This window comes from Lipophrys pholis (genome assembly GCF_963383615.2).
Source record: "Lipophrys pholis genome assembly, chromosome: 6".
NCBI lineage: Eukaryota > Metazoa > Chordata > Actinopteri > Blenniiformes > Blenniidae > Lipophrys > Lipophrys pholis.
In genome coordinates this window covers 27606140-27629096 of record NC_137629.1, presented here as the reverse complement: position 1 = coordinate 27629096, position 22957 = coordinate 27606140, and the positions used below count along the sequence as shown (strand labels likewise).

The window sequence follows — 22957 nt, the reverse complement described above, 5'->3', positions numbered from 1 at the left end:
TAGTCTGCTTCTAACCTTTTCCCAACATGTTTTTCCTTTTTGTCAGCTATCTTCCACATCTTAAACCTGACTGTGTTAATCATTTTGTGTTTGTTTGCCGGGGTGTTTTTTTTTTTTTTTTTTAAAGTTTCACTGCTGATTTCAGCTTTAATTAAAGGTGTGATTACCATACAACATAACATGAGTGAACTGGTCATATTGATCTGCAGTAGGTCTGGGTAATGGACGGCCCTTTGCCCGTTTCTTAACGGCCCTTTCCGGGAATTATGAATGCAATCAACTCAATCCAACTGCTTTGCTTATTTTGACGATGACACCCTCATTTCTATTGTCCTCATAGTTATTATCTGTGGCTTCAGCTTTATCCATCTTCTCTGTACTGAAAGAGCTCACAAATATGAAGCACCATTAATTGGCAGAACATGCAAAGAAATACAAAAACCTGACACATTCAGATCAGGAGCAGTAGATTATAATTGACATATTTCATGTTGAATCAAAATGTATTGATTTAGCTTTTCATGCAGCCTCCTCAGCTAAATCAAGTGTTTACGCTTGTACAGGATTGATGAACCAGAAGTGAAATCACAATATCAAACATTAGACTAAAGTGGGTGAACATAAGTGTTTGTGGGTATGTTTTCAAGGCTGAACGCAGATTAAAAAAACAAAAAACAAAAACATTAATCAGAAGATAATCTTCATTTGGAAATAGCCGCTCAGGGTCTATACTACCATTCCTCCACTAGATGTCAGTCTTGATCCAGAAAGGGTCACCCCTCAGTTCTTCCACCAGACAAACTGCAGAAGCCCTGTTGCCCGAGGACATCATTACACACTCAATAAAGCAATAGTCAGTCATTTTCTCTGCTTAATTGATCCCTCTGCTACCCAACAATAGGTGGTGTGACTTTTTTTTTTTATTGCAGTGCAAACAGCAGCATGCCTCAGAGTGGAACATGTTATTTCTAATTGTCTTGTTGTGTTCTTGGGTGACCGGCCATCTGTAGACAGCATGCTGTACACTTGTTGGTCGCTGGCTGAGGTCAGAAGCCCGGCCGTCCTCCCCGAGCGCCTGTATCGCTGTAATGACATTGTCCTGATCTTCACCGGGGCTTATGAAACGCTCGTCTGGAGGACAAAAACACAGCGCACTCTTGCACAATCCAGAACTATTTGGGAACAGATATGGAAATTGGCAAAATCTGTGATCAAACACAGGGAGGGCTGATAAGATAGTGTTTATGTTTACTGTACAACCTGAAAGCACACAGTCCCCCACCGTCGCTGACAAACACACACAATCTCACACAAGTACACACAACAGAATTATGCCTTTCGGGAGTTGTACGTTGAACTTTTAACTTCTGCAAAACTCTTCTGGTCTATTTCTTTCTGCTTATCTTGATGACTTTCAATGCTCTCATTAGGCATCTTACAGATTTTAATGGATTTAAAATGCACATGTTTGGACTGTGCAATTGAATTAACATCCAGAAGGGGGAAAAAAAGAACAGATAATCACAGAGGCAAGATTAAAAAAAGAAAAAATATATATTTTAAACAAACTTGCTGTAATTGCTGTGACTCTGTGGGCTCATGCTTTCCGCCCATCGGAATCTCAGACATGCTTTGTTGTGTAGTGAAAAGAAGAACCCTGCTGGATGCATGCAAATTAATTGGAGGCCAAGCAAAACATGTTAAAGCATAAAAAAAATAAATAGAAGTTCAAAGGAGCAGTGACGTTCTGCATTTAAAAGCGGTTCAGGCGCGTCGCATCAACTGGAAACATCAGTTTCTATCGTCTTTCAACAAATTATCACTCAGACAGGTTATCATGGCCGCAGCCTCCTCCGCTCTCAGCCACTCCTTGTGCTGTCAGCATGGCAGGGTGGAGCTGGCTTCACTGCACATGTTTCAAGCATGCTCCGAGGCTGCGCCCCTCCTCTGTCTCTTTTCCCTTTCCTCTTCACAATGTGCACACAGCCAAGCAGTGAAAAGGGAGGGCCTAATGTGTATAGCCAGCAATGTCTTTTACCAATCACAGGAGTTTCCCCTCCCTCTCTGTCTCCTCTGGCCCTTCCTCTCTTCTCTTTTGCTCCCTCCCCCTGTCTCTAGGCACGCCAACCAAAGAGAGAGAGAAAAAAAAAAAAAGTCCAGGGGAAAAAGTAGTGATAAGCAGCAAACAGCTTCTGGGTTTTGCTTTCAAGCGGACTCCCGCTGTAATGGTGTGAGTGTGTATGAGTGTGTGTGATCTCTTCACTCTTTCTCCTGCCACAGTGGCAACACAGTGCGGCAGCGTCGGCCCGAACAAAAGGCTTAACGCAGCAGAACCGCGGGAGGGGAAACTCTCAGGGACAGGAGCAGGCAGAGTGGCTCAGCGTGACTTCGCTTCTCAGGGAGGAACTCAACCTGCCATACAGCGCTCCTGCACAGGAGTGGAGACACTAGGACACTAGGCTGGCCCCGTCTGCCTGCCAGCGCCTCTGTCACAAGTGAGGAACACACCCTGTTGCTGACAGTCTGCTTCTTACACACCTCCGCCTGTGTCATCCGCCACTGAAATACCAGGACGTCTTCTCTCCCTCATCCACCTGGTCTCCAAGATGTCAGATGATGACTGCCGCTCGCCCATCGGCCTGGACTGCTGCAGTTGCTGCCTGGACCTGGCCAATGGCTGCGATGACTCCCTGTCCAGCAGTCCGGGCCTGGGTTCTACCGGAGGCCTGCCCGGCAGCCCCACCAGCCCCAGTGTGAGTCACTTTCGCCAGCTCCGAAGCCAGCTGATGTACGAGAACTTGAACACGGACAAGCTGAACAACATCATGAGGCAGGACTCCCTGGAGTCGGTGGTGAGGGACCCCTGCTTCCTGCTCAACGAGGGGATCTGCAACAGCAACATTGACCAGACAATGCTGTCTATATTGCTCTACTTTCACAGGTATGTTTGTTTCACTCAGTCGGTACCACGTCAGCAGCATTGTGAAACTTAAACTTAAACTTAGAGTTATTACTTCGCCTTTCTTACGGCAAGTTTAGTCCAAAACTCATCATGTTCAAATGCTTTAATTGCCTTATCAAGTTAAAATCAAAGTCTGGGGAGCATATATTGGTTAAATGAAGCAGATGGCGAGCGCAAACTAATCAGGTTTCTTGGATCTCCAAAAATGCTGACACATGTATTTATAGCGGTGGATTAAGTATAGGCTTGGGTGAGATAAGTCTGTCTGGCAGGGACGTGTAAGCTTCAAAACAAAAGTGAGGAAAAACATGAGAAAGGATTTGTTATCACTAACTGAGTGCTGAACATTTTTTAAGACACTTCATATCCATGTAGTTAGAAACCACAAAGCAACGACCCAAGGATCTGTTAACATCCGCACATCCATGTAATTCAGAAGCATATACTACATGACAAACGTACTGCATGCACTGTACAGTGTGAAGATTGTGGCGTACTCACCTCATGTGAGGCTATACAAGGTAAGAAAGAGAAATAAATGTTTTTATAAAGGTAAACACCTTGAAAGGAAAGACTCCCGAAACAACACGCTCGTTCTGAAGCACCACTCTGTCGTCATGATGATTCAATTAATATAATCTTTTATTGGTAGAGGTCAATTAAGACCTGCTTGACAGTTTTCTTGTTTCTGCCAAGCGATGTTTATAAAGCGGGAGTTTGGCTCCCAGTTATTGTGAGGAGGAGCGTGTCCTGCCTCAAAGCGGCTGCCAGTTGGGGAGTTGGTTTGGCAGCTTCTGTCAAATGACTTCAGCCTCAAATTAACAGTTCCCATCTTTCCAGTTAGCCACAGATTCGACTGTTGCTGCACTTCTGAACTCGAGCCAACCATATGTGATTACATATGGTCTGTCTGGTTATCAGAGAAGGTAAAAAAAAAAAAAAAAAAAAAGCCCTGTAGGGGGGAAAAAAAACAGTGAATGTGTTATCACTGTAAAAGTCACCTTTGAGTGCGGTTTATGGCGAAGTTGTCGTTATATGTGTCAGTAAATCGGAGATATACGTTAAAAGACCATGACATGTAATAAGGATTGGACTCACATTTGGAGAGAAAATGGCAAGAGACATTGAGCTCCTCTCTTAGCTCTTCCTTCATTTGCCCTTTTTTGCAGACTTTTATTTTTCCAGAGTAGTAATTATTCTTTCCTGAGTTGATACTTTCAACTTCAGTCATCAAATAATCCACTTTCTGTTCAATCAAAATAGCAAAAATAAAGGAAAATCTGAAAGCCAACTGCTTTACATTACTGTTAATTTGATTTTCTTAATGAGATAAGCCGGACGTCCGTTCAGTATAGGTCATCCTACAGAACGTGAATCTTTACACAAATTACATTTAAATGACCTTAAAGCACGTCAGGGAAAGTCACATTACCCGTGCATCCAATAAAGTGACCGTATCTCTTCTGATGGCGTTCACTGGGAATGACCACAACAAAGGTAATTATTACCACTGACTCAGTTATTTGCGGGTGTTTTCGTATCAGTAATGTTCCTTGGCGAAGAGACACGCTATCAGTATTTTATCAAACTCCCACAGAAGCCAGGCTGCCTCAGTCGCTCCAGATCAGTTAAATCTTAACCTGTTTTTATTTTTACACACACTTTGTGAGTGTTCTTTTCTGCTGGTTTGAATATTTACTCAGCACGACGACAGAAAATGAGTGAAAGTGTTTTCACATTGCAGTCTCGCCACGGCGTGGCTGGTCACATCCACACAAGTCAAGGCAGAGCACACACTGACGACAGGTCACCGGTTCCTCACTAGACAAACAGAGGGACATGTTTCTTGTTTTCGACTCTGTTTTGGCGGCTGAGCTGCATAACTCAAACTGAGAACAATCTGTTCTTAATTCATTTCTGATTGTTCGGGTGTGTCTTTATGAAAATGCTGGAGTCATGCAACGGTTGGAGAAACTTTGGTCTAATGATTGAAGCCCTCCCCCCAGCTGGTGCTTCTTTTTGGTTGTTCTATTAAAGACTGTTTGAATAGTGAACGTTGTGTTCAATGTGCTTATTATTCACTGTGCGCAGTGTTTACTCTATCATACATTGAATAATGACTGCTTGTCAAATGTGGTACGCAGATGTATTTTTCCATTTTGATATTCGTTCTCAGCCTCAGCATAAAGAATTTACTGACTAAATCAGACATTATACTTTTATTCCTTTACAGTACGTCAGGATTGCACAAGTGGTCAAATTTTAGCATAATTCAAATCTTGATTGCTCATCTATTCAATAGTGTATGCTTACTACACTCGAGTGAATTACAGGAAGTGCTGGAAGTACAATATAAAGTAGAATATGTTTTTGACATTTCTGGCTTCGAGGCAAAGTGTTCACCTGTGCCATTGGCCGGCGCGGCCATACGCCCATTCTGTGCCAGCGCCACTGTTTGCCTGACAAACAATCTCCAGCCAGAACACTTTGTCCCTGAACCGTTCACTTCTCAAGAGGGAATCATGGATGTGGATCATGTGCTTTTCATGGATATACTTCCTGACAGGATTAAAACGCCATTTTCCAGTGTGCACCCTTGCACTTTATCATGCGGGAACACAAACGCACCCATTCATTCACACATGTACTAAAAACTAATCCTGTCAGTTGAAACAAGAAAGCTGCACACTGAGCTGAGGTTTGCACAAATTCGTGCATTTTTCAAGTATTTCACTGTGACCGGGCCTGGCTTCTGATGAAAGCCTGCCTGAGATTTACCCACTGACCTCACCCTGGGTGGTCAGTCTGCCAAGCAGCAATCGTTCTTATTTGCCTCTTGTGAACAGAATGAAATGTCCAGTGTTGCCTGAAGGAGCATGCCAGGACATCTTTAGGACTTGTTGAATACCGGTAGTCGCAGCAGCCCCCCCCAAAAATGTGTTATGTAAATGATTCACGAGTCACAGAAATGTGCTGAAAGGAGAATTTAGAGAGATAAGTCCCATTTGCCGTTTGAACTAGAGCCAGGGAGTGCTGACGGGGGGAAGCAGGATCTGTGATTTCCACAGGATAAATCCAAAGGAAATGTGTTGATTTACTTTTAAGGCTGAAAGGGCCGCAGCTGGCTGGGATGAGAAAGCTACTCTCGCACACCTCCACCACAGGCAGTCAGTCAGCACTTAACAGCCACTAAACGCCATCACATGCCAGGGTGAGGCAAGGTGAGGAGCCTGCAGCGATTACAAACATTTCTTTATCGCAAAACTTCAGGTCTGTGACCAGTCAGGCAGCTGGGAAAATAACTTCTGAGCGAGCGCCTCGGCTCAGAAGGCATCACTTTGTGTCAAAGACTTTTCTGAAGAGGCTTTCTCCACTGACATATCTAATGCTGCTCCAGAAAAGTCCCGAAGAGAAGATTGCATTCTTGAACTGGAATCTATGGACAGAATAGCACGTCGGGTATGCAGACTAATGTTCTTGCCGTAGTTACTTTGCTGCCACTGTGAAATGCATTTAAGAGGAGCTACATTGTCAGTGTAAGAATGGGAAAAAAAACCAACAACTTTCATCTTGACAGTTGGGCCTAGTAGCTGAAAAAGGAATATGCAGCCTGGTTGGGAAAGGCTGCCACTTCCTCTATCAGAGTGATGTGATGGCGTGCAGGACGAAGTTGGAAGGACGGCTCACAGATAGTATTTTTTTGCTTTGTGGAAAACACACAAAAAGCAATGAGACAAAAGACCCCTGACCTCAGACTGAGTTAGATTTCCTGCTCTGACTCAACAATTTGTCCTCCTGACAATTTGTTGCCTCTGTAAATGAAACCGCATTACAGCGGTGGCTGCTCCAAACGTTGGCCTGAGATGACCGCTGGCTTTTTGGCACCGGTCCAGTTGACTACTGAACATACCTTTGCCCCACCACAATGGACTGGAGACAGAATCCAGCTGTGGGATGCCCCGCTGGGCTTTAAAGCTCCACTCTGTGATCCAAATATAAAACCACAGAGCAGCTCTGCTACGAGAACTCCCAAGTTTTTGGAGTGCAGGCCTATATTCAGCGATCCACCGAGGTGGTTATGGAAAGTTTCTCGGCCATGTGTACTCCGTTCAAGAATACAAACAAATGGACATTTAACAGCCCTTAGCATTCCCCAAACCAGGGTGTGGCGATGAAACTCCTGATAAACTGCTAAAGAAAGGACTTTATCGTTCCATAACAAAATGGTTTTATACTTTACTTTTAGTTCTCAGTGAAGAATTTAGTGTAATGCAAGTGAATAAGCAGTAAATGCCACTTTAATCCTGGGTGTGCCCAAAGGAAGAACCTTTTGCAATTCATTTACATGCAAGTCACACCAGAGAAAAAGTTGTCCTATCAGAACAAAGCATTTGACCGGGCAGCATTGTCTGTAATTTGCATCGGTTTCATCCCAGATGTTTATTTTTCCTTCGGTGTGTTTGCTTTATCACATTGACATTCACTCAAAATATTGTCTTCTTGTCATTTATGCAAGTCCCTGAAACAATTTCAAGTTTACATCCATGATCCAAAAAGGCAAATCACATATTTCCTTATGTTTGAAGGACATCTGCTTAGTGTCTCCCGATTATGTCTGGGCCGGTTTTGCAGATTGCACTGCGATGTCATAAAGACATACAAAACTGTCAGGGACGTAACAATGCAGGACGAGGTTTAGCGAAAACATTGTTTCCCCCTTCATTCTACACTCTCGTATAATTGCCTTCATTTGCAGGATCAGTGTTGCATAATGACAAAAAAAAAAATGTTCTCACAGTATAGCACACGTTCGTCACAAATTAGGCAATTACAGCTTCATTGTCTATGAATTATCACAAGCTGCGACAAGCCGTAACAAGCATTCGGATCAGAGTGAGACAAACCACTGTGCCCGTGTTAAAATTCAAATTTCATCTCTCTTCCATTCCTCCAAAGAAATTCCTGAGAGAGAGAGCGGTGTAATCTAAAGTCATGCATAAAGGGAAGACAATACACCAAAAAGGAGGAGAAACGCTTGTCTCATTGCTGTTATTAACTACCCCTCCACAGCCCACATAAAAGGCTTATGAATGTCAAACACATCATTCCTGAGAAAGAAGCTGTATCTAATTACATTCGTTTTTCCGAGCTCTCATTTTAACAACAAAAACAAAGTGCAGAGCAAATTGGTGTCTTTGTTGAAAAGGGAAGAAAACGTGTCCTGTGGAAGTCTGAAAAAGTGTTATAACTAAATGGAAAGCAGGTGGGAGATGTAAACAAACAAAGATGTTAAAAAAAAAAAAGCTCAGTAGTTGAGTAAGGAGGCAAAAGGGAGGATGAAGTGGAAGAACAGTTTCATGGCCAGGCAGGTTTTATGAACCAAACCTCACAAACAAAGGCTGATGGGGCGAGGTCTGAGGGAGTATGAGAGGCTGCCATAGCGAGGCTCGGAGTGTGTCTTCAGACACGAGGCTGATGCTGAGACAAAACATCGTCAAGACCGCGCTGTTGACGTTTGGTTGAAGTAAGATATAGGAATTCTGCAGCTGTTTGTGAAAAAAAGTTACTCTGTGAATGAACATTTTCTGTGGCCGCAGGAAGTCGTGAAAGGTGCTTTACTGTCATTTTTATGAGTTCACCCTATAGCGCTTATGTGTTAAAAAGAGACCTTCAGGCAGCGGAGGGCCGATTCACTGCGCTACAAAGCACTCGGGCTTCCGAACACATCGGCGTGCATTTGGGCCTTCTACAAATTAAACGCTGTGCTTTAATTCTATTACTGAAGGACTTTGTACAGGGAGATGAACAATAATAGCTTTTTAATGGACCTCTTGACTTAGTACCTCGTTGTGTTGTGACTGTGTGGATAGGGCTGGCCTTGGTGATACGCCAGAAGATGTCTGGCACCGCGGCTGAATGGCTTGGTGTGCAGGTGAACGGGTGTTTGTCTGTGTTCTTTAAAATCACATGAATGACCTTCAGTGCCGCTGCCGTAGTTGACATTGTCTGTAAAACGATAATGAACATACATCCCTGAGGGGAATACACACAGTTTACTATGCACACATTTACTTCCGCACACAATGGACGCCTTTATGACCAAACTCTCTGGCAGACAGAGATCTGGAATCCACGGACACACCCTGTACCGCAGGTTGATGTAACCACCACGGCTTTCTTTACCAATACTGCTGAGCGTCAGCTGCCCCGAGCAACACAACGTGTTATTGTTGATGGTTGTGGAGGTTCTTGTATCATTCTCATAATTTTACATTTCATGGCTACTGTTTTTTTAAGCCATTTTGTTTTTATAGGAGCGACACATTTATATTTGCATAATGTAACATTCATTTATTTAAAAAAAAAAATCTTTCTTTAAGAATGTGAGATTACATACGCTTTAATGATTTTAGTGGAAAATCCTTGTTAACATTGACTTGTATACCTTAAAACCAATTTTTATAGAAAAAAAAAAAAAGATCTAAATTCATACATTAGTCTAAACACAGTGAATAGTTTTAGGACTGTAATTGATGTGAATACTTTCCATCTTCTGTCATCGTGGCCTGAGGCGTTACATCAGATGTAAAGATGCGAGTTACTCCAATAACACCGACACAGACATACTTGGGGGATACAGACACACTAAGGTGACCCAGAGCATTATAGCGTTGTTGACACATCAACACAGCACAGTCCAGCTAAGCCCTTTTGTCCTGATAGACAGCGCAGACATACAGAATGTCCCAGAGGTGGATTACAAATCTCTAAGTATCACACATTGTCACCCGAGTCAAATCCTCAAAATCGATCTGCTCGTTATTACTAATATCAGACGAGACAAAAGACCCTTAACTTTTAGAAACAGTGAATGCTGAATAAGACATGTGTACTGATTGTATCTCAACTTGTATCTCCGGAAACCCACAAATCTAAAGAACAAGAAAAGATCTTGATAACTGATTAAAATCTTATGTAACAGCTGTGGAAGGCAGAAAAAAGAACCCAGTTTGAAATGACAGTTTTACTTTCATTATTTATGAAATAGACATTATTTACAGGGCGGGAGTGTAGGAAAGTGCTTGAATGAATGAATGAATGAATGTTCTAATCATGAATGTGACCATGTAGCAATTAATTATTAAAACATTGAACATGAAGAATAAGACAGTGAATTTTGTGGGTTTCCTTTCGCCAACTCTTTCTCTGAAAGCCCACAAGGCTTCACGCTGTTGTACTAAAAAAACAACAAAAAACAAACACTGGAGACATAGTGAGGAATGAATGTTATTAGGTCCATAAAAATAAATTAGGAGCTAAAATAGAAACGAAATAGGAGAAACTCCATTACAGCAGCCGAGCTCTGGTTTCCATATAATGACTTGATAGAACTGTGAAATATTGCAGCAACAAAATGGAGGAAGCTTTTTAAAAATTCCAAAACAGTTTTAAAAAAAGGGGAAGCAGTAACATCCACCTAATAAGATCATTTCTATTATCAGACTCTGTTCTTCCATTTTTTTTTTTATATGTGCCATTTCTCTCTTTCCTTGTTTTTCTCTCTCTTTCCGTTCTTATTCCTCATCTCTTCATCTCTGTTTTCCAAGTTGGCAGCATTTGGAATTATGTAAGTGTGTGTGTGGAGGGGGGTGGTGGTGGTGGTGATGGTGGGGGTGCTGGGGGTGGGGTGACCATGGCTTGTGCTTGCTGCCTTATCTGTTTGGACCATGACCATGGCGCCTAATTAGATAATAAGGACGCCTGTCAACACTTTCCATCACACACATTCCCTCAGGAGGACTGCACACACTCAATACAAGACTTATTACCTTGTTTAAACACACTTTAGACCGTAAACCATGTTTTACAATGATTGATATTAGTGGTGGTTTGACCTTATCAGATTTTAGCTCGCTGCTGTACAACAAGTGGTTCGTGCCAAAGAGTCCGATGGAGAATAAATAAATCAACAAATTATCTTTAAATGATGTGAAGTAATATTTAAAAAAAAAAAAAATGGAGACTTCAATTAAAGCATTGTGTTCTGCTAAAAAGTCATTAGATTTAAGCCGTTCAGTTTTTCATAAAGTAAAAGTTTTTAAAATTAATACAAATCTTTGATATTTAGATTTTAGTCCCCAAAAAACCCCAAGAACATAAAGCAGGATTTTAGAATCAAGGAAAACTCTTGGAAACCCAAAATATGAAATTCAACTTTTGATGAACTGATTCAAGAATATACTATCCTTGTACCGGCCACAAATATTTCACCCTCACTAACATCTCATTCAACATATAACAAATCTCTCAACAAGCAAATATGTGAATTATGGCTGCTAATTTAAAGAGGAAAAAAAAGGTCTAATTGATCTAGTTTGGTTTAAGGTGTCAACTTTGTAATTCGTTCATCAATTAAATCAAACTGATGTTTGCAATGTAAAATTGTTGAATTGTTCAAAACATGCAACAGCTGACTCAAAACTCACTCTTTGTGATTGTTGGATAGATTAGTTGCTGTAATTCAGTGTCAAGACATTAAAAGCCATCCAAAATCTTAAATATTTTGAAGAAAGCTGTATCAGTCCCTGTAAATTTGAAATAACTTCATCAATTGTTCAAAGCTGACGGGTTATCATGAGCAGCACTTGTTTTCTGTTTACCGAAAGTCCTTTTGTGAAGTCAGAACCCGAAGAACGTACCGGCGACATAATTTGCATATTGGTCGTCAGCGGCGTTAACGTCACTCAAATGAAATTGGAATTTAATCCAAGATGATTGTTACACACAGAACGGGCTCTCCTTAACACCAGTCTGAGTGGGACAAGCTGCAGGCTGGAGGACAGTAAAAATCTTATTCTCCTCTGTTTTCATGAGCACGGCAGTCCGATTCTTCTCCTGACTCTGCATGGTAAGCGACCGTGTGGTAAGCGACCCTGCTACCAAGCGTTTTATATATTCATCATCGGTGAAATTGTCTGTATGTCGGTTAAGAGAAACAATGAATTCCAGAGGAATCCCGCTGCCTTTATTCACTCCTAAAGACTGTTTCATAATCGAAGTGTTGTTATCCCACCCTGGATCAGTTTTTTCTTTCTCCTTGTCACAATAGTCCGCTACACAATGCTGCCAGACATTTCTTTTGTGGAGTGGGTCTGAGCCAGGGCTATCATTATCCTATCTGATCCTCCGTGGGCACTGTTCACACACATCGGGACGCATGCTGTAACCTGAGAGAAAGTGTTCCAGGCACAAACACACTGAATTCCTCTCAACTAATACATAGTTTGGATTTAATTAGATTTATTAGGCCGTCAGAAGCGACGCCTCTGTTCACCTCCAACGCTCAAACCTGTAGCGAGTGTTTGGCATATTTAAGGAAAAGTGTTGCCTCGAGTAATTGTTGAGAAATGTGCTCAGAGTACTTGGGAAAGAAGACGTCTACTTCTCTGAGGTTGCAGTGCCAGGGCCGATCACATGGTCTATTTCTGCTTCACGACTTTTTCTGTGTTCGCCAGAAAACAGTTGCTACAACCTAAGAGCTCAGAGTTTCCCAAACAGGACGCTGAGGTCATGCAATTTTCAGAAATGGCTCTGAGTTGATTCGTAATGGGAAGCATAAACGTACATATTTGTCCTCGGAGTTAATGTCAAACTCATTTGAGCGCCACTTATTCGAGTAAGCATTTTGTGGTCCTGGCACTTTGAGCCATTCTGTAACGCAGGTATTTAAAAATACACGTTAATTAGATTTGTACTTAGCACTCTGACATCTGCTTCCTTTTTTTTTTTTTTTTTTACATCACCTAAGCTTTCTGAAGTGTTTTTCTTCATTTCGAAAGATGTTTCGCACAAACAACACCCACTTCACGTCTCGGAACTCCCGCGTCATACTGTCATCTCAAACTGTGTAAATAAGTGCAGCCTTTGCATAACATTGAGAGGTGTACCAAAGAAAATAAACAACTTAGACATTTTACACGGTCGTTGCGTGAGCAATCAGTGGAGAACGCGTTGGGAAAAGTTACGTCAGGTAGATCTAACCGAGCAACGTCTTCTATTTTCCCTGCAAACGTTAAAATTGGGCTTGGCAGAAGGGAGGCATCATTTTCCGGACACAGTGAATAAAGTGTACAAACTAAACCCCATGAACCATCAAACTCTGACTTTCGTGTAATAAATCTGACTTCCTGTTTGTTTCTGGTGCTTCCAATTTTTTATTTATTTTTTTAAATCAGTGACTTGGAGTTTTCCACTGTGACTTAAAAAAAAAAAAAAAGCTGAAAAACAAGAAAACAAAGTAGTGTGACGCAACAGAAACTTTGTCATGTTCTTTTTTTGTTGCATGAAGACAACACTGTTGTCTCAGCAAAACCATGACAAAACCCTTGTTTCTGAGACTCTCGACTGAAGAAAAGAGAAGCACGCAGCCCCGAGGACTGTTTTGAGTCCACTGGCAGATCACTGCTGTGGAATGAGAAGTTGGACCTGCGCTGCCAAGCCCCTTTTTCTCTCTCTGGACGCGTTTCTGGCAGATGAAAGGCAGCGAGCGAGCGAGCGAGGAGAAAAATGAACTGGCGTACCCGAGTTACATTGAGTCGTGATGGTCTCTGGCTTCGCCCCAGCGGAGCGCGAGCCGCCAACAGCAACGCAAACGAGCGAGAATAACAAGATGCGTCCTGTCCAAGAGCGTCTTGTCTTTGTGTCACCGTGTGTCAAAAAAAAAGGGGGCAGTTTGCAGCAGACGAAGCCCCCGTGCCCCCCCGCGCTCCGCCGCCATCTCTCCGTGCCATGGCCGGGGTAATTAGCAGCGGTGGCATTAAATGACCTCCTCTTGCATTCCTTCCAGTGTGGTGTCATGGACATGAGTGAGTCACAGGTTCATTGTTGTGTTTACATGCTGTTGTTTACACAGTGTTGGATTAGGCTAACCAGCGGCCTCCTGAAAACATGTAGGCCCCTTTTTTTGAAGCGAAGTAATCAAGCTCAGACTGCCAGTACGGTGTCGGAGTGGGAGGAATGTCACCGAGTTCTGAGACTCTTCTTTCCTTTCATTCCCCTTCTTCATCTGTTCCTTTCAATTATCTCTCTCTGGCGCGGACCCATGCGCACCGCACGCACTCAAATTCCATCAAGGCTGCCATCCACATCCCTGACACAAGTCTTTCACTGGGCTGCAATGCGCACAAAGACCTATTTATTACCGGACTGAATGCAAGGTGTCATACAAGTGGAAGTGAAGCCGGCACCGCTCTGCCAAAAAGAGAGAAAGGAGAGGAGTTTATGTAACAGTGGAGGTCGCAACCTCTGAGTTCTAGAGAATCGATGGTGTGGAAGTTGGATGGTGTCAGAAGGGTTGGTGGGTTTTTTTTTTGGTTTTTTTTACTTTTGTGGAAGAGTTCTGCAAAAAAAAAAAGAAAAAAAAAAAGTGGACCTATAGCTGCTCTTCTTTGTCTGTAACTGCAATATTTACCTGAAACAAGTCAAGAGACTTCAACTTGCAGCTGCGCGGTTGACGGTTTTCAAGTATTTCCAAGGGGAGGAGTTCTCGACTTAAAGCTACGTTTATAAAAGCAGCACGTTATCTTGTCATTCTTGCTGCTTTTAAAGCGGCACAATTTTACTCTCCACGAGTTGTTCTGTTAAGTCGCCATTTCACTTCAATATCTCCAGGAATCCGACAGGATAGCGCCGTCGTCTGAGTGATGCATGGCTTCTTTCCTTCCTTCTCCTACACATAAACATCAGTCAGCTCCACTCACTTGCTCCGCCTGACCTGAATGTTTTCGCTGGCCCATCACCCTGAGGCTTGTTTAGCATCATTTAAGCGTTGCTTTACTGCAGGGTATTTTCATACGGCGGGTCCCACAGGTCACGTGTGGGAGGAAATAGCACACATCCACAAGAGTGCTGTTACGAAACTTGCCTTTATCTTTTTTTTTTTTTTTTTTGTCTTGAATGTTGAACTGCTGTCAGATTTCTTGAACCAGGATCTAAAAGAGAAAAAAGGAAACTGTCGCACCTTACTTAGCAGATGTGCATTTTGTGCGGACATGCGAAAAGAAAGAAAAAAAAAGTAAACGTGTTCACTGAAAGCAACACTTAAATAAACTAGAAAAATTCACCGTTATATATCTGTCAAAGTGCGCCTTTTCCACTCCAGCATGTCTGATGTGATAATCAAATGAGGGTGGAGACAAAACACATTGTCGTCTCCAGTTCTTATGAGTGTGACAGCGTGATAAAAGTCTGTATTGAAATCAATTAATCTGTTCGTAGGCGAAGGTTGTGCGACCTCAAACATCTGTGGGTTGCACAAATATGGGCAAGTACCTCTACTGAAGACAGCTTCCTGTTCTCAGCCGAGCTTACATAACAAACAGACACAACAGTGTTAAAACGTCTGGCGTGACATCGGCTTCTGCATATTTCTTCCTGGAATTTATAGATGTGCTCATTTATGTAACTTTACTTTTTCCCCTGAACAAATAATATGATGAAGAGTATTCAGAGTTGGCAAAAGTACTTATAGTTTTAACATTTGAAGGAGTCAACAGTAAAAGAGATTTTTGGCAAAATGTAGTCAAAGTAAACAGGTCAAGGAAAAATACTCCATTGGAATACAGATACCTGTAAAACCTGCTTAAGTACAGTGATGAAGTTCAGATAGTTAGTTACTCTCCGTCTGCTGTAGAATTATGAGCTTGAATGAATAATGAATGTGTGGCGATCTGATCCACCCGGTGGTCTGACTGAGTGCTTTGCTGTTTGTTCTAGTGCTCCTTTGGTTCCCATTTCCCCGCCCTGTGGAGGGAAAGGATGCTATTGTAGCTCATATCAGTGGGAAATTTGGAGAAACACCCTGATAAAAAAAAAAACAACAAAAGTGATCCTACTGTTTTTCTATAACAGCCAGTAGAGGGAGGGGATGAAAAGAAAAGAAAAAAAAAACTACTGAAAGACATGCAAGACACTTCCTTCGATTCATATTCAAATGGCCTTTCTTTAAGGAGATATCAGATTCAGACATTCTGTGCTTGTCTCGTGAGTGTTATTTTTTATCCATGTGATATTAAGTGGCAATGAAATGTAGGCCATCACATTGAAAACAGCATCACTAAGAATCTCTCCTGGGTGTTTGTTTGTGTGAAAGTCTCTCATTTCCCTCTCACTGAAGCAGATGGAAACAAACACACTAGTTTAGTTTCAGGAGCATTGTAAATTCCTCCTGATCAATCGTCTGGGAGGCCATACTTTAAAATTCGTGCTTACATTTTTTTATTTTTTGCCTTAAAAAAATGCTTCTTTTGAAGCCAATACATCTTGATTTAAATTCTTTTTTGGCAAATCTTCCCATTGTGGAGTCCTGAGATGCCAAACTTCCTATTAATTCATAATAACAATTTAACCTTTAGGGGTTTGGACCAGCAAAAATATAGTTGTCCTCTGTTTGTTATTTGAGGGGGAGATCTTTTTCATCCCCGGTATATTGCTATGTTTATTAAAGAGGGCAGGGCATTCACAACTACTATTAAAAGTAATGTTTTTAGGGATGTAGCCATGAAACAAAGCTTAATGGAATGGTGTGGAGGGGTGGCATTAAATAATATATATGACATTTTTTTAAATAAATAAATAATACTACTACTACTACTACTACTACTACTAATAATAATAATAATAATAATAATAATAATAGTAATAATAATAATACCCTGGGGCAATTCAGTGAAATGGCTAAAATTTATATTTACTTTATATTCTCTATATATCTCTATACTTTATAATTTTGAACAAATTACTGTGTTTTTTTTTTCATTTTTGCCCTCCAGATTTTACTCAGAGCGCAGAGATCCTACCTTCCACAATGTTTCATTTCATTCAAAGATTGACAAAATCCTATTGCTCCTTAGGGCCCATCATGTCAGCAGGATGTAGCATGCATGTGTTCACAAAATCATCCCCACAGATGGTAATACTGCTTCACTGCTGCAGCTCAGATCTCTCTGCTGCGCTCCTGAAAACATCCCAGAGAATAAAGTAGTAACGGCAGCGTTGTTCACTTTCAACCATACAATACATTTGACAGGCCAAAGATAACGTTAACAAAAGAATAAAGTAATTATAATAAGTGTTGGCATGTGCAAACACCTTCAAGAGTCCAAGGCACCTGTTTGAATACAAAGAGATGTGCACAAGGACAGATTAAAGACTTACACTGTTCTTATCATATTGATCTCGTGATAAGAGGCTAACGGGTTTTGCAGATGTCCGCACTGTTACTGCCGCACAAAGTCCTTCTGAACAATGTGGGACTTGTTCAGACGCCACAGATCATCTGATTTACACACTACATGTTTTTGATGACGTTTTCTATTGTTCAAAATGTGTATTTAAGCTTGACAGCTGTGCATTTTACACTAACGCCAAGCAAAACGTGCACATATACTGTATTTGACGCTGTAACTCTCAATGTATCCGGGATTTGAGAAACGCATGCCTTTTTTTAAATGATTATTTTGAAGCCAACCTCCCTTTTATCTCAAGGTAATTTTGTTTTTTGACAGTTTACCTAAAGAACTGGGAGTACAGCCAATAGCCGCTATCAGAGGAAACACTGCTCAACAACAGCTGTAAAAGCCCTCTCCTCCCTCCCTCCCTCTCTCCCCTCCTCTCCTTTTCTCTTCCTCATTTTTGCATTTTCCTGTTTTGGTGTTTGGTAGCGCTGTGCTAAGTCTGTAACACAAAGCGAGGGGCTGTCCTCAGGCAGCACTGAGCAGACAAACAGTATCTGGTGAGCCGCGCTCTGACGAAAGGTGATACCATGGATTGTTGTTATTCTGCCAATTTGTGTGCCTGTCTGTGCCGCGGTCCTGCTTCTTTCTCATGTTCAGAGAAAATGCATGTTGAAACAAGAAGTTATATTGTGGGGTTATGTATTTGTAGCCCTGAAATTATTTTTTTCATAACATGTATCATAACATATTACCTTGAAAGGCGGAGCAACAAGGTGTTGCACTTATCTGTAATGCTTCTTCGCGTATACAAATATCTATTTCTGGCCGAACTTCACCAACATTCACTGTCAAAAATAAATATTTTCTTACCTCATATGATCACAATCAAAATATATGCATAATGAGTGTGAATAATTGGGCTGTGTGCTGCAGTTTCTAAAAAAAAAAAAAAAAAAAAAGCAAGTTACTGCATGGTGCTATGATTTCAGTAATGGGCCCTGATGCCTTTATTATTTTTGCTTTATCTGTCTAACAGTGGGATGGCAGGGCAGGACCGGGCAGCGCCAGTGTGTGCTTAACGTTTTTTCAGAAACTCAGATCAGACATGGTACACTTACAGAGTAAACATAAATATCGAAGTTCAGCGAGCACAAGGCCAAAGCAGTTCCACCGTAGCCACTCCCACCCCGCATCTGTTGGCAGTTGCACATACATACCTGAGACTGGCTTGTCCTCTCATGGCGCAATGATAACACCTGTGCCAAAAATAGGCCAGTGTGTACCAGACAGCTAGGAATATGAGGAAACAGGTCAGAGGAGGGATGATTATCAAGTCAGGGTTAGGCTGTCCTGAAGCATGCCGCTCGGATAGGATTTACTACTCGGAGACGGTGTAAAGGTCATGAATAACAATGGCTGTTAGAGTTTGGAAGTGCACGGTGCACATGAGGAAGATTAGGAGGAGGAGGAGGAGGAGGAGCCGGAGAAAAGGCAAGGGAAAAAAAGCAGACGACTCAGGCAGCAGGACAAAAGACTATGCACAAGGTGGCAGACAAGACACAAGATTGCAGCAAGAACCAATATGAGACTGTTATAGATACAAAAAATACAAGGATTTCTCATTTTGTTGATGAGTTGAGGAGTGTTTACATTCCTAAAAGCTGACAGACACCTTGCAGGCACCCTGGTACATGCCCTGCATTGTGGTCAGACTGTAATTACAGTTGTTAACTAGAAAGAACATCACAGTCATTAAACGAGCGCGATGATGACAATCAGTCACATCTGCTGCAAAGCAAGCATAATGACATGTCGCTCCGTGTGTGTGTGTGTGCGTGTGCGTGTGCGTGTGCGTGTGTGTGTGCGCGCGCGTGTATATAAGCAATTGTCACGAGAACTTGTGAAAGAAGTGATTTCTTTTTCAGTTCTGCAAATCCACAAATACATCCTCAAATAGAGCCTATGTAGTTTGACTGTCACTGGATTACATCTCATAACTCGACTCATCCTGTACCAGCGCCAACGTAAAATGTCACATAAGTACTTGTAGATTTATTGAGATGTATCAACAGAGGAAATCTCTAAATACACTTGCAGGGTGCCAATACACCTGCTCTCCACTAACACTGGATCAGATGTCAGATTGAGGAAGAAGATGCGTCAGCCAATCATCTGCTGCACATGACCGCTATGGTGATTCCTGCCACACAAGAGCAGACGAGGGGAAGGGAAGCGAGGCAGCTGGGGCCGGAGGGGTCCCTCTGAGTCAGAGGGGCAGACCAGGACAATGAAGCCAGCATGCAGGGTCACCATTTAAAAACAGCTCGACTTCACTGAGCAAATGTTTTTTCCTCTGGAAATGAAATTTGTCAGCCCTTCATCAATCAAATCATCAAAGTTTATTAAAGCAATGAACTGGAAGTGGAAAATAATGCTTCCTCTAAGAACAATTTGTGTATTTTTAGTCAAAGTTTGGGGCGCAAAGCACATTTATTAAACACTTTTAAAATGGAATATTATGCTGTGTATGAAATATGCACAGAACTATCTACCTGCACTCTCCTTTCATTATGTTTGTATTTCTGTCCATCTCCTGGAAGCTTACAGATATGGACTAAACCTTGCAGGACCATCTGGAATTCTTGAGCCAATGTTGAGATCAAAATAAGCTTCTTATAATCACTCCAAGATTTACACCATTTGAAGCACACAGATTGGTTTTTGTGTGTACGTAAAGCAAAAAACAGTCATAATGCAACTATGGCACAAGAACTCCATGCAAACAATTCAGAGATCATAAAACTGATTTAGTTCACAGTCTCTTGGCACATTTTTTACTTTAAATGGCATTATTACTGGAAAAAGGTTTCAAGGACAACTGTGTTGTGTGTGTTTGCCTCGGTGTGTTGGCACTGTGAACAGAGTTGAATATTGAAGATAGATGAATGCAGGAGATTGTGAATTATTTTCTTCAAAAAAATTATTTTTTTTTGAAAGCATGCCATGCAAATAATCACAACAAAAGACAGGTTTTACCACATGATTGTCAATTGGGCCATATGTTTTTGACACATTTGCAGAGGTAACTTTTCCAAACTTGATGGAATTGGGAAAATTACTAAATACTTTTCATCAGTGTATCAGTGCATGTGTCTAAAAATCTACCTGTCATTTGGCTCATATCTGCTTTTGTGTGCAATAAATCTGTAACATCAAGGTAAAAGTGACCTATTTCTCCCGCAGCACGCCTGTGTGTTATTGCGGGGTTGCAGCCAAAGACAACCCTGATTCCGTGCGCTTTCCCAGGGTGCTTCACATTATTGTTTGACCTTGCTGATATCTGGCTGTCGCTTCCACTGAAACATCTTTTCTTTAGATTACTTCAATTGCTGTCCACAACTAGATGACTGTAAAGCAAAGATATGAGAAGTGGTCAATATCAAGCTGAATTAAAAGCAATCCAAGCTTTATAGTTGTTGTTTTTATTTTTTTTTACTCTCACTGCACTGTTTTAGTGTAAATTCTCAGAATTTTCCATTTCGGTAGGAAACTCACACATCAATGGCTGAAATCTGACAGAAGCGTGAAGATAAGGTGACAGCTTTCTGGCCCCAACATGCTGCTAACGTGGGCAAATCTGGCCGTCTACACAACAACAAAAGGCTTTCACGCACTTCTCCTTGCTGATAGGCCTGATCTGATTAGCGATTTGACGTCAGTCTCAGATTTCATTGCAATAGATCTCAAGCGAAGCCATCATCACCATCTGCTTGTTCTCTTTATCATGCACTTTTCAAATGGGTTCTTATTTTGATAGATGCCAGAGAGTGACATTTTCAAAAGTGACTCTGACATTTTTGCTCGATCTCAGCTTTTGGCATTTTCAGTCTTGATACTTCAGGTGACACTTCTTTCCACTGTGTTTATAATCCAATGTAAAAGAGAGAGAGAGAGGGGGGGGGGGGGGGGGGGGGATATTTGAAAGGTGCCAAGTTGATGAAGAGTTCTCCATTTCAGCGTCTTAAGAATGTGAGAGGTTGCCTGCCCAACACTATAAATCTACGTGTCCGGACAGAGACACACTGAGCCAGTGGTACGTGTATCAGGATGTGTGTGTGTGTGTGTGTGTGTGTGTTCGTCTGAGCTTTGTCTGCGTACATCAGTGACCTCCAACATGTGTGCAAATGCGTGTTGTTTTTCTGGGAATGTCTTCCTATTTGTCCTGATTCACATTCATCACAGTACATTGATAAGAGTCTCTCTGTGTTGATGGCACCCGCGCGTGAATGCACACATTCACTTGCACGGCAGTATGACCAGTGAGCGTACCTGTGCGGCGTGCGCAGAACAGATACAACAGTGTTCTCTGGTTTCATAAGTGAACTTTGGACCCCCCTAGATACACGCTGGAGGCAGGCCAACTTAGCCTATATTGTTTACCTGAGCTGTTATACAATGACTGGGGCAGCGCACTGTGTTTACTCACTCTTCCGTGCAGCTCCGAAACCAGGAAAATGACATCTCCGAAAGACAATCTAAATTGTGTACTTTGACAGACTCCAAGTTTAAGAGTCACTTGAAGTATTTCTTGTTTGTTTCCTTAAAAAAAAAAAAAAAAAAAGAGCCCAAACCTGTCAGACAGTCATCTGCTGAAAATAAATAAATAAAATATCCCTTTAATTTAAAGAATAGTTTCAAAGTTTCACTTTGCTTTTGCAAATTGCAAAAAAGTGACACCATTAAAGTCGTCTCTTACATCTACAGCCTGACACATTAGTTCAAACCCTGGGGTTCATTAAAAGTTGCACGCTCACTGAGCTGAGAGGTGCCTTTAAGAACGACGGTGTTGAATAAACACAAAGTTTCCCTGTTCACTTTTTCACAGTTACTCTCAAAGTAGGTTAAAAAAAAAAAGACACTGATGAAAGTATCATCTTTGAGAGATTTATCAGATCAGTCTGTTAATTTAGCTAAATATCCTAAAATGAAAAGTCTTATATGAAGTGAGGACTTTTTCAAAGGGGCCGGTCTCCTGACTTTAAGAGAGCAGGATAGGCTGGAGTTCCTGTACACTCCCAAACAGCTTTTCAGGATATCTAAACAACAGCCCTTCAAGTCAAAACCTTTGAAATGGCTGGATATCTCAGTTTTCCCTTGAATACTTGGATCACACAGCGGGGTTAATGCAGATCCGCCTCCTCTATGAGTCACTCCTGAAATACTGTGAATCTTGTTTTACAGAATAAATACTGCTGGAGGATTTGAGCGTATCTATCTGATCAACATTTGCTGTATAGGCGGTGATGTAACTCAATTCAGAGAGTTGTATTGTCTGACGTATAGAATGATGGAGGTCAATCTTACATTTGTTTTGGTCTTAAAAGCCCATTTGTGTTTTGAAGGACACATAACTGCATTCAGCTCGACTAACTCCTCTTCAGATGACTCGGAACAGACGCGAGTCCCAGCACAGTTCAACAGCACAGCATAGAGGAGGCAATTCATTAATCAGTGGCCATGGACAGGCATCTCAACACTTGAGCCTGACTTATATAACCCGGTCTGCGCCGTGGCCGATATACAATTGTATAGGTACCTTATAGTCTGTTGTGTAACAGAATGTAATTAGTCTTGGATGGTTCAATCAGCAAAGAGCAGAGATCCAGGACAGATATGGAGAAAAAGCTTGAAAAACATTCAACTATGCCGATGTCTGCTGCAGTGATGCATGTCTGATGATAAGAACTTGCTTTTATGTTTG

The 22957-nt window shown here is 41.7% G+C and overlaps 1 protein-coding gene across 2 annotated transcripts in view; it reads left to right on the top strand.

Moving 5' to 3' along the window:
* Window positions 1–2116: 2116 nt before the first annotated feature.
* The window catches only part of tsc22d3 (TSC22 domain family, member 3), a 34767-nt gene continuing 13926 nt past the window's right edge, over window positions 2117–22957 (top strand). Inside the window, exons 1-2 of one of the 2 annotated variants that reach the window (XM_080465952.1) lie at window positions 2117–2495; window positions 2607–2941. In XM_080465952.1, the coding sequence (XP_080322078.1) occupies window positions 2607–2941 (335 nt within the window). In that variant the 5' untranslated portion in view covers window positions 2117–2495. Of the gene's footprint in view, window positions 2942–22957 lie in introns of both variants that reach the window. The other variant, XM_080465951.1, reaches the window with a different exon arrangement.